The sequence below is a fragment of the Otolemur garnettii genome, unplaced genomic scaffold (assembly GCF_000181295.1).
Source record: "Otolemur garnettii isolate 467f Iridium unplaced genomic scaffold, OtoGar3 scaffold00031, whole genome shotgun sequence".
Taxonomy (NCBI): Eukaryota; Metazoa; Chordata; class Mammalia; order Primates; family Galagidae; genus Otolemur; species Otolemur garnettii.
The window spans coordinates 35233-46911 of NW_003852426.1; the positions used below are offsets into that span (position 1 = coordinate 35233).

At 43.6% G+C, this 11679-nt stretch overlaps 1 protein-coding gene across 1 annotated transcript; it reads right to left on the bottom strand.

The window, feature by feature from the left end:
* Positions 1-10: 10 nt before the first annotated feature.
* Positions 11-3068, bottom strand: UBD (ubiquitin D). The gene is made up of 2 exons (XM_003788955.3): positions 3019-3068; positions 11-737 (listed from the first exon to the last, which is right to left on the bottom strand). Exons 1-2 carry the CDS (start codon positions 3043-3045, stop codon positions 267-269), a joined length of 498 nt encoding a protein of 165 aa, XP_003789003.1. The 5' UTR covers positions 3046-3068; the 3' UTR covers positions 11-266.
* Positions 3069-11679: the final 8611 nt, after the last annotated feature.

Sequence of the window (11679 nt, forward strand, 5' to 3'; positions counted from 1 at the left end):
TTGAATGCTATCTCTAATGTGCCTTAAAATTTTATTTTCTATTCTAAGTAACACATCATAAACCATCCTGCCACTTAATCAATTGTATTAGAATCAAAGAATTTGCATTAGAATAATATTTTCATTCTACCCACACTATCCCACCTCAAATCTTACTCTATCTGTTTCTCATTACTTTGGAGAAATCATCAGGGATGTGATTGGTTAACAATAGAATAAAGAGAAGAAACTCTTTTGCTGCTGATAGCATCCCATCTTCAGGATGGTCACCCTGACATACAATGGAATGTCAGGAAGAGTAAATCACCCCTTCTGATACCATAATCGGCCATGATCTTCCCAGTTTCCAGTCTCTTCCCATTGCAAGTCACAATCTGGGTCTCTGGGGGTTGAGCAGTCTTAGTCTCGATCATCTCTTTCACCTGGGCCACTGAGCTGGACCTTCGCACCTGGAGGAGGTGCCTCTGCCCCGCATCTCCTGGCTCCACAAGAAACAAGGGCATCTCCTCATCACTGGGCTTCACCACTTTCAGGGTGAGGTGGATGGTCTTCTCCTTGTCAATGCCATAAGAGGATAGACTTCTCTGTGGCTTCAGGGTCTTGGATCCCAGCAGAAGGACCTGGTCCCACACAGGAACCTTGGTCTTAGATCGGATGTGTTCATTAATCTTCCTCACTCTGTCATTCTGGTTGGCATTGAAGGTCATTAATTCCCATTCCTCGGAATAGACATTCACCTGGAGGATGAAAGTCAAGAGGCAGTTGCCTGGAATGCCTGCCACCCTATACACTGCCTGGTCCCCACCAGAATTTTTCCCACCCTTCTACCGCCTATCTGGTCTTCTAGTTCCTTTCCAATAGTCTGTCCCTCCCTTTCTTGGAACTTCTCATCTGGAATTCCCATATCATAATACAAACAAGAAAATTAATCCCATTCCTTTTATCACAACTTTTATCCATTTCAAAATGTAATTTATGCTTTCCTACCTTACTTATCTGCCTCTCTGATCTAGAAAAAGTTTGTTAAATGTCAAGAAGAAAATACAAAGCTTCAAAAGGTATACACTAGACTCTAAAACAACTCCTAAAGAATTTCCAAGATTTATCTCGGTGCCCCTAGCTCAGTGAGTAGGGCGCCAGCCACATACACTGAGGCTGGTGGATTCTAGCCCAGCCCAGGCCTGCTAAACAACAATGACAACTGCAACAACAAAAAAAATAGCCAGGCATTGTGGCAGATGCCTCTAGTCCCAGCTACTCGGGAGTCTGAAGCAAGAGAATCGCTTAAGCCCAAGAGTTTGAGCTTGCTGTGACCTGTGACGCCACAGCATTCTACCAAGGGCCACATAGTGAGACTCTGTCTCAAAAAAATAAAATAAAATAAAATAATTTCCAAGATTTGGCAGCCTCATAGGATACTCCCAGCCACAGAATACCCTCTATGACTAATTCAGAAGGAAACTTTGATTAGGAGACATAATCTCTGAACTGCTGGTTTCTTTTTTTTTTAATGTCTCATTGCTTTATAATAATAATTCACATCTTACAGTGATGCTATTTTCAGCGGTACTTGTTAACTGTGTTTCCTATATTTTTATAATCACCTAATGCAGCTCATTACCTTTTTAAATTAGATCAGGGACTCACTCATGGAAAGCAAGGACCATACCTAAAGCTAACTTCAGTAACAGAAAAATTCTAAAAGACAGGGAAGCTCACCCCTGTATTGCCACTTGAAAGTATGGGAGGACCTCGCTCATGCTGCACTCAAAAATATTTTCCCTGAACAGGTGAGATGGCTCATGCCTGTAATCCTAGCACTCTAGGATGGCACAGTGGATGGATTGCTTGGGCTCAGGAGTTTGAGACCAGCCTGAGCAAGAGTGATACCCCATCTCTAAAAATAGCCAGGCATTGGGCAGGTACCTGTAGTCCCATCTACTTGGGAGGCTGAGGCAAGAGAATTGCTTGACCCCAAGAGTTTGAAGTTGCTGTGAGCTACAATACCACAACACTCTACTAAGAATAACAAAGTGATATACTGTCTGAAAAAAGAAAAGAAAAGAAAAATATTTTCCCCACCTAGATGACACAGACATTATTCACTGGTGAGTCATTCTTTTTTTTTTTTTTTTTTTGAGACAGAGCCTGAAGCTGTCACCTGTCGCCCTGGGTAGAGCGCTGAGGCGTGATCACAGCTCACAGCAACCTCCAACTCCTGGGATCAAGCGATTCTCCTGCCTCTGCCTCCCAAGTAGCTGGAACTACAGGCACCTGCCACAACACGCGGCTATTTTTTAGTTGCAGCCGTCATTGTTGTTTGGCAGGTTCGGGCTTGAGTCCAACCTGCAAGCTCAGGTATATGTGGCTGGCGCCTTAGCCACTTGAGCCACAGGCACCCAGCCTGGTGAATCATTCTTATACGTTAATTACCCTTTATGTAGGTTATCGAATAAGGTAAGGGCAATAGGTCATTAACAACTTAAGATAAAGAGTTTTGTGAAGCTCTCCTTTGAGAGGACAGGGAAGCTTCAGATTGGAACTAGGCACACATATGGGAATAAAACTCAATGGAAATCAAGTAGACAGGAGGTAAATTCACACCCACTTGATGCAATACATATTCTGGGTGAACAGCACACTTATAACATTGACTTAAATATACAAAAGCAAATTAGGTAACTAAAGGTGTATGCCCCTATAACAGTCTTAAAAAAAAGAACCCTGAAAATATTTCCATCATTTCAAGTCTCACCAACCCTGTTGTGAACAAAGCTCACCCGCACTTCCTTCCATTTATTGCAAACAACAGCTAGTCCAAGATCTGATTCAAAAGAGGACTCAGGAGCCAAATAACTGATTTCCTTTCAAACAACCCTCCTTCCCATTTTGCAGTTACCAATGCCTGTCTGCTTGTCTCCCTGCCTCCCTGAGCATGGTTCTTCATTCATCCCTGAAATGTCTTCCCACTTCCATCCCTGAGGTTTTTCCCCATCCCTTTGTCAAATCCAGACTTACACAGAGGCAGGAAGCAATGGGAGCCATCTCTGCAATCAAGGGAGCAGAAACCAGAGACTGAGGAAAATGACGATGCATCCACCTTATATGCAAGTACTGGTGGTGGAAATCCCCTGCTGTAGTTGTCCAACTTTAGTGTGCCCCTTGATCTTGTGTTCTCATGAGTTTTTCTTTCACTTTCTGAGGGAAGCTAACAAAGAATCTGATCACACCCATCTCCCCTCAGCCAATCAACGTGCACTCCTCATTCCAAACCTCAGACAGTCCTCTGTTGAGGATTTTTCCATGACTAAATAACCACCTCCCAACTTACTACCATCCAGCCTGCAGCCCTGGGCCTTCACTGCCTTGAAGAATAACAATACCTGGTGGCCCTCTGCTGTGGCTTTTAAGAGCTTCTCATCAATCAGGGGACTTCCAAAAAGCAAGAGCACCTAGGAAAGGACAGGGTTGAGGAGGAGTGCTGTGACTGTGAGCCTGGTATGGCTGGCTTGGCAGAAGGCATAAACATGCCTTGGGAAGACATTGGAGAAATAAATCTGGACTAAGAGGAGATGAGTTCAAGTTTTGGGAGTGACACTTGGTACATTACCTTGAGTAAATCTATTCACCTGCTTAGATGCTGGTTTCTCAGTCTATAAAATGAGAAGATTGGAGAGGATTTCGAAGTGTCTTCTAGGCTCACAAGACTTTGTTCAGAAAAGTTTGGAATCCTGGGCCTTAAGCTCTCCAATGTACTTCCTACTCTATCCCAGAATCTACAAACCAAATCTGCTACTTGAGAAAAATCCTAAACCAACAATTCGGTGCTGACTCTCACCTTCCACACAACAAAGTGATCCACATGCACACTGTAGGGGCTCTAGTTCCCCACTTTTACTCCTGAATGCTCCTCACTAAAGTGATCTCAGAGATACCTAAAGATGCTACTTACTCCCTTGCTCTTGATTTGGAAAGACACAACATGTGTGCATGAGCCATGTGTCTCAGAGAATTTACTCAATCCCTCTGCTCCTCCTAACATTCCAAGTTAACCACTGCCCTCCCAAACTCTTAGTCATTACCATGGAACCATTGGGGGTTTTTGTTTGTTTGTTTGTTTTGTATTGTTTTTTGAAACAGAGTCTCACTCCGTCACCTTGGGTAGAATGCAGTGGCATCATCTTAGCTCACTGCCACCTCAAACTTCTAGGTTCGAGCTATGCTCCTGCCTCAGCCTTCCAAGTAGCTAGGACTATAGGCTCAAACCATAACACCAGGCTAATTTTTCTATTTTTAGTAGAGATGATGGGGTTTTGCTCATGCTCAGGCTGGTTTCAAACTCCTGACCTCATGCAATCCACCTACCTTAACCTCCCAGAGTGCTAGGATTACAGGTATGAGCCACTGTGCCCAGCCAGAACCAATTTTTTTTTTTTTTTTTTGTAGAGACCGAATCTGACTCGATCACCCTCAGTAGTGTGCTGTAGCATCACACAGCTCACAGCAACCTACAACTCCTGGGCTTAGGCAATTCTTTTGCCTCAGCTTCCCAAGTAGCTGGGACAACAGGCACCCACCACAACACCTGGCTATTTTTTTGTTGTTTTGCAATTTGCCCAAGGCTGAGTTTGAACCCACCACCCTTGGTATATGGGACTGGCAACCTACCCACTGAGGCACAGGTGCCTCCCCAGAACCAATTTTTTTAAAAGCATTTATTGAAAGTTCTTCAAATTTTTCCAAAGTAAGAAGTCTATAAAATTGCCAAGTTATCTGGCTTGGCACCTGTGGCTCAAGTGGCTAAGGCGCCAACCACATACACTTAAGGTGGCAGGTTCGAATCCAGCCTGGGCCCACCAAACAACAATGATGGCCGCAACCAAAAAATAGCCAGGCATTGTGGCAGGTGCCTGTGGTCCCAGCTACTTGGAAGGCAGAGGCAGGAGACTTGCTTGAGCCCAGGAGTTGGAGTTTGCTGTGAGCTATGATGCCATAGCACTCTACCCAGGGGGACTGCTTGAGGCTCTGTCTCAAAAAAAAAAAAAAATTTCCAAGTTATCATCTTTGTTGTGTTTGCAGTGGCCATTTATTGTACCTTCATTCACTGATAGCACTGATAGATTTTTTTTCTTTTTTTAGACATATTCTCACTATGTCACCTTCAAAAGAGTGCTCTGGCATCACAACTCACAGCAACCTCAAACTCTTGGCTTAAGCGATTCTCTTGCCTCAGCCTCCCAAGTAACTGGGACTATAGGCACCTGCCACAATGCCTAACTATTTTTTGTTGGAGTTATCATTGTTGTTTAGCTGACCTGGGCGGGGTTCAAACCCACCACCCTTGGTATATGTGGCTGACACCATAACCACTGTGCTACGGAAGCCGAGCCTCACTGATAGATCTTAAATGACAAACATCTATTCTAGAGAGTTCTGTCCTGGAGAAGTAGATTCGTAGAAATACGGGATTTACATAGAGTAATGAGATCCAAGGGCTCATTTCTGTATTTTAAAGTCTAGTATAAATCATGTTCTTCTGTTTGAAGCTCTTATTAGATAAAATTAGAAAAACTAATTATTATCTAAATGTATTTTACAGCATAGACATATTTTTTAAACAAATAGGATAAATATAAATGGGAGGACTGCCTGACAGAGTAGAGGCCCTGCTATTTCCCTTCCAGATCTTTCTCCAGGCCCTTGTTGCCTCCTGTGTTTAGAAACCAAGGTTCTGATCTTTGGCTGCTGCATGGCAGAAAAAGATTGCCCAGAGTCCACTGTCCAGTATGGTTGGAAGATTCTGAAACACAACCAGTGGCCAGGCAGAAAATATCAGATCAGGTTCAGAGTAACTGGGAAACAGAAAGCCAGCAGGAAGATAGAAATAGGGTAAGGTCCTACAAAAAGAGAAAAGAAAACCTGTACAAACACAGAGTATATTGCTTTCACTTTTCAAACTTCTTTTGCACCCACTATTCTCTTTGATCTTCCTGTCATTTCTAGGAAGACAAGAGAGAGTGTAGATGGTTAAAAACTGCTTAAAATTAGATTATTCTCTTTTCTTTTCTTTTCTTTTCTTTTCTTTTTTTTTTTTGAGACAGAGCCTCAAGCCATCCCCCTGGGTAGAGTGCTATGGCATCACAGCTCACAGCAACCTCCAACTCCTGGGCTCAAGCAAGTCGCCTGCCTCAGCCTCCCAAGTAGCTGTGACCACAGGCACCTGCCACAACGCCCGGCTATTTTTTGGTTGCAGCCGTCATTGTTGTTTTTGGCAGGCCCAGAGTGGATTTGAACCTGCCACCTTAGGTGTGTATGGCTAGTGCCTTAGCCACTTGAGCTACAGGCGCCGAGCCAGATCATTCTCTTTTCATACATTTTCTCTCTTAGTCCTTTTCTCCTCAGTAGCCTACACTATCTCCATGCCAGTGTCTGGGAAGGAGGATCGCTGAATGATATTTCCTGAGAAAGACATTTGTCTGCTGTTGTCTCTCGGATCTATACCCACAGCTCTGACCTAAGCAGTAGGTCTGTATATCTAGCTGCATCTGTGCACGGTTCCCTAAATTCCCTTCATACCCTTGAACCTGCCAAGATCTCTGCCATCTCCAAGCCATGGAGCATGCCTTTTCCCCAACTCTACTCTCAACATCATGCATTTATAAGAATATACAGCATAAACAGTATCTCCTTCTCACCTCAAAGGGAGTATGCCTTTCCCCAGGCATTCTCAGACTCTGTGTTTTGAACTTCCCTAATTTTCTTCCTCCCTATCCTAAGGTATGTAACCCATCTTCTGTCCTCCCATACATCCTTCAAAAGCCTCTCAGAACACATTTCTCCAACTGAGAATCATCTGCTTGTCTATCAGCCCAGTCAGGTTCATGACTGTGTTTTAATTTCTATTTTCAGCACTGTCCCAGCATGCTGACACAGGAAATGCTTTATAAACGTTTACTAAATGCATTAATGACTTAATAAATGAATGAAAAATAAGTAAATAACAAAAAAGGCAAAGTAATATTTGATGAGTACTTATGTTTCAGGAACTTCACAAGACATTATTAAATGGTACCTCTGTTACTGTTTTGCTATTCTAATGACATAACTACAGATGCTCCTTAACTTATGATGGGATTATGTGGGAGGTAGATAGGTTGAATTCTCAGCAGGGCACCCCTCCTCAATCCAGGGGTAACCAGGGGAAAGTACCCAAATTTGGGAAAGTACCCACACTCATGATCCTTGTGGGCTCATCAATACCAGGGAAGATGAAAAGAACCTGAAGGCTCTGGGGCAGGACTGAGTATCCCTGAGCCCCAGAGTCCACAGGTGGGGCAATACTGAAACAGAGCTAAGTCCTTTGAACTCCTGACCTGCAGCTAGATTAGAGAACCTGGCTTAGTTCTCCTCCCTCTTTCTAACTACACTATCATCTGTTTGTTAGCAACCCCCTCTACCTTTTTCCCCAGCCTCCCTCTCTCTCTATCCAGTCTTCCTGGGGACTTGGCATTCTTTTAACTCTATCTTTTGGCATTGTTGCATTTTGCATATACACTTTTGGTAGAAATCAATAAAAGACTTCTGAAGAAGCCAGAGAATTGCTGCATTGTCTCAGTCTGATGCCCGACTTAAGATAATGTATGCCTTTCCCCAGGCATTCTTAGACTCTGGTGAAGGCATTCTCTTTAAACTGGTGTAAATTATTTTTCCTCAGCATGGTTTCCCAGTCAACTTTCAAACTAGGTCAGGTCCACACACCCCAACAGGTTTACATCCCAATAAACATCCCATCAAATATCATAGCTTAATCTAACCTACTTTTAACATGCTCAGAATGCTTACATTAGCCCACAGTTGGGTAAAAATCATTTAACACAAAGCCTATTTTATAGTAAGGTGTTAAATATCTCATATATTTTATTGAATACTGTACTGAAAGCAAAAAACAGAATTGTATGGGTACTCACATCTCAGTTTCCACTGAATGTGTACTACTTTGCCTCATTGCAAAGGTGAAAATCATTATCCTAAGTAGGGAACCATCTATATTAGGATTCCTGTTGACAAGCGAGAAGCTAATTTGCCCACAGTCATATTAATAGCACCTGGTAAGCAAGGGCTCCAATGCAAATCTATTTCTGTAGACCTCGTCTTCTTGTATTGCTTTGCTTCAGTGGAAGGAAAAGAGGCAGTGAGAGCCACTGGAGTTGGGGATTTCCAGCATGAGGTCACTATGAGGGCAAACAGGGATATTCCCGGGACAACCTAATTCAGATGACTTGCTCACCCAGAGAGGACCTGGATTCTCATAAATAGGGCCCTTTCAAGGAATAAACACAACAAATCTGGACTCTGATCTCTCTCTCTCTTCTCTTCCCTTCCTATGAGAAATTCCTTTTCTGCCCAAGGCCACTGTGAGGGCTATTCCAGACATCCCAGTGTCCCTTTGCTGACTACAAACAGGATTTCTCCTTGGGATCTGCCTTTCTCTTTTATTCTTACCCAGTGTTAATCTGACTTTTCCCTCCTTTCTATCAGTAAATTCTTTCAGAGGTGAAAATATCTCTTTGCATTTGCCCTGCTAACAATTTTAGAAAACCAGCCAAAATGAAAGATTATACTATGGAGATCTTACCAGGTTATAAAACAAATGTTTCAGCTATCTATAAACCTCACAGCATGACTCTGGGTGATAGGTGTTCTGGGGCTAGTCGCTGCCCCCACTGAGGCCTCCTTGGAGCAGAAGTCTCTTTACAGTCTCTTTAATAATATCCATGAAGAAGTTTCTAAAACTACTTTCAAATCTAAAACATTGCTTCAGAAATGCCAACAAAACTCAGTATAAAAGCTACTATGAATTCTCATTTATTGGTGGTTCCAGGAAAATACTGGTCTGCTCTTAAAGAAGAACAATTTGGAAATAATTATGAAAATTTAAAATAGATATTATGAATCAAGTCAACCAAATGTCTTTCAGTAACAAGGAAATAGACAACTGAATTGTGGAATATCATCAGCAGAGTAAACGGATAGATTAGAAAAGGACTAATGTGGATGAATGTGTTAAAGCCTACTGAGTAAAAAAAGCAAGACCAGGAAGACGACAGAACGTATGATCCCCTTTATAAGCAAAACTACACAGAGAGACAGAGAAAGAGAGAAACTACTTTGAAATTCAGGGTATGTTTGCTTTTTGACAGAACCAAGCTCAATCTCAATGCTGATATGAACTACATAAAGGAGATTTTCAGGGGGCAGAGCCAAGATGGTGGACTGCAGCCAGCTTTTTACAGAAGGTCCTCTCCAGAAGGAGGGTTATAGGACAGAAGTTTAGCAAGGGAGCTGATGGTTTGGAGTGGAGCCAGGAGAGAAGATTGAAGAGCGCACTTCAACCTTCCTGAGGCAAGGTGCGACCCCAAAAATACAATCAAAAGGTACAAAATCCACCACCAAGCGGACGGGAGTCCCCTCCCCCACAAGAAGGGCTCGCAGTTTACTCCATGCAAACAAGCGAGCAGAATTCAAACATCCTCCCACTCTATCCCATGGGAGAGACCCCCTAAAAACTGGACCTCTTACCCCTGCTGGCATTCCATGGCACCCTCCTGCCAGGCATAAAACTGTATAAAACTGTATATATTCCCCACCTGCAACATTGAACTCTGAGGATTCCCCCCCCACCTCACCCTGAGGTCTGGAGGTTTGTTACCTATGGAGTCCAGATTCTTAGGCATCTCCTTGAGAGAAGTGAAAGGGGAAAGGGCTGGTGCTGCTCTGTCCTGACTGTGGCACAGGAGCGAGGAGAAGAAAGTTGGCTCAGAGGAAGCCATACAGCAACAGTGGCATCCTGAGCTGCTAACTGATGCCACTCGAGATAGGCGAGCCCAGTCTCTCTGGGCAACCAGAGGTTCCAGACAGCAGCCACAGGCCAAACAGACTTGGTAACTTTCCTAAGTAAAGATACCATTAGCACCAGCCTTCAGGGGAATAGCTGAGACAAAGGCAGTGGGCGGGCAGAGGCTGGAATTGACACCTGAGTATAAACTCTAATTTGCTTGCTACCCAGAGCTGAGTTCTTCACCAGCTCTAGCAGCCTCTGACTTGGTGTGAAGCTGGAATGGCAAGAACTTTCAAAGCCTAAATTCTTCCCCTGCAGGACTGAACTCAGATTTTAGAGCACCTCACCCTCAGGGGAATGCTGAGACAAAGGCAGTGGGTGGGCAGAGGCAGAAATTGACACCTGAGTGTAAATTCTAATTGTTTCCTGCCCAGGGTTGAATCCCTTATCAACTCTAGCAGCCTCTGACTTGGCAGAAGAATCTAGCCTGGACAGAAGGCCAGGCACTAGAATTAAGAGAAGGATCACAGCCTAATTTAAACACACAAGGCCCCCCCTGCCGGATGCAGATTTCCAGGTGATTTTGGCAGTCATTAACCCTGGGAGCAGTTGCCTACTGGAGTGAATAGGGTCACAGACCGAGGGGATTACGAGTGACTGGGTGGGAGGTGGGGAAGGAGGTATTAACCTTCCCAGACTAACCCATTTCCTGGGTGGGTCCTTTGCCCTCATGGAGCACTGGAGCAAGTTACATCCGAGCTGTGAGCAGACCCCTCTTATCTAGCTGCCAGAAACTTTTGAACTTTTCCACCTGAAACGGGTGCTGACTGGGACAACTGATTTGGACCCCTTAACCCAGGCAGACCACCCAGGAACTATTCAAAGGGGCACCCTGGGTGTATGTTTGAAGGAAGTTTTGATTTTCCTTGCCCAATTGTTGTTTGGGGGGGGGCAGGGCAACTTAATTCCTGGTATTTCTGCACAGCAGAGACTTCAGCCAAGAGAAACTGAATCACTAGGGTAGGACAGAGACCAGCTGAAAATAAGACAGAGCCACTTAGCCCCACTGCACCAAGCAGGTCCCCAGTCTCTTAGGCCATAACATAGTCCAGGTCCTTGACAAACCTCAAGGGGAAAAGCCAAATGGGGTAAAGTAATCATGGGGCAGAATCAGCAGAAAAGTTCTGGTAATATGAATAACCAGAGTAGATCAAACCACCTCCCCAAGAAAGGATGTGGCTGGTAATATGAATAACCAGAGTAGGTCAAACCCTCCCCCAAGAAAGAATGTGGCAGACAAAACTGAAGATCCCCTATATAAACAGATGGCTGAGATGTCAGAAATTGAATTCAAAATTTGGATAGCAAATAAGATTAATAGAATAGAGGCAAAGATAGAAGTAGAAATTCAAGGAGCATTACAAAAGTTCACTCAATAATTCAATGAATTCAAAGACAAAACCACCAAAGATTTTGAAACATTAAGGCAAGAGATTACTGCCCTCAAAGATCTGAAAAATACGGTAGAATCTCTTGGTAATAGAGTGCAGGAGGCAGAAGAAAGGATCTCAGATGTAGAAGACAAAGCTTCTGAATAAGTCCAAACATCCAAAGAGAATCAGAAATGGAAAGCAAAAAACAGATCATTCTCTCAGAGAGCTCTGGAATAATTCAAAGAAAACTAACATGCACCTCATAGGAATCCCTGAAGGTGAGGAAGTTGCTTCACAAAACACAGAGGCTCTTCTGTATAAAATTATGAAAGAGAACTTTCCCGATATGTCAAGAGATCCTGAAATTCAGATAACAGACAGCTTCAGAACCCCAGCATGACTCAACCC

Excerpts from the sequence above, each read along its gene's own strand:
- UBD (XM_003788955.3), bottom strand. The coding sequence starts at position 3,045 with ATGGCTCCCATTGCTTCCTGCCTCTGT. Across the intron at positions 738-3,018 it reads CCATTGCTTCCTGCCTCTGT|GTGAATGTCTATTCCGAGGA; the intron begins GTAAGTCTGGAT and ends TTCATCCTCCAG.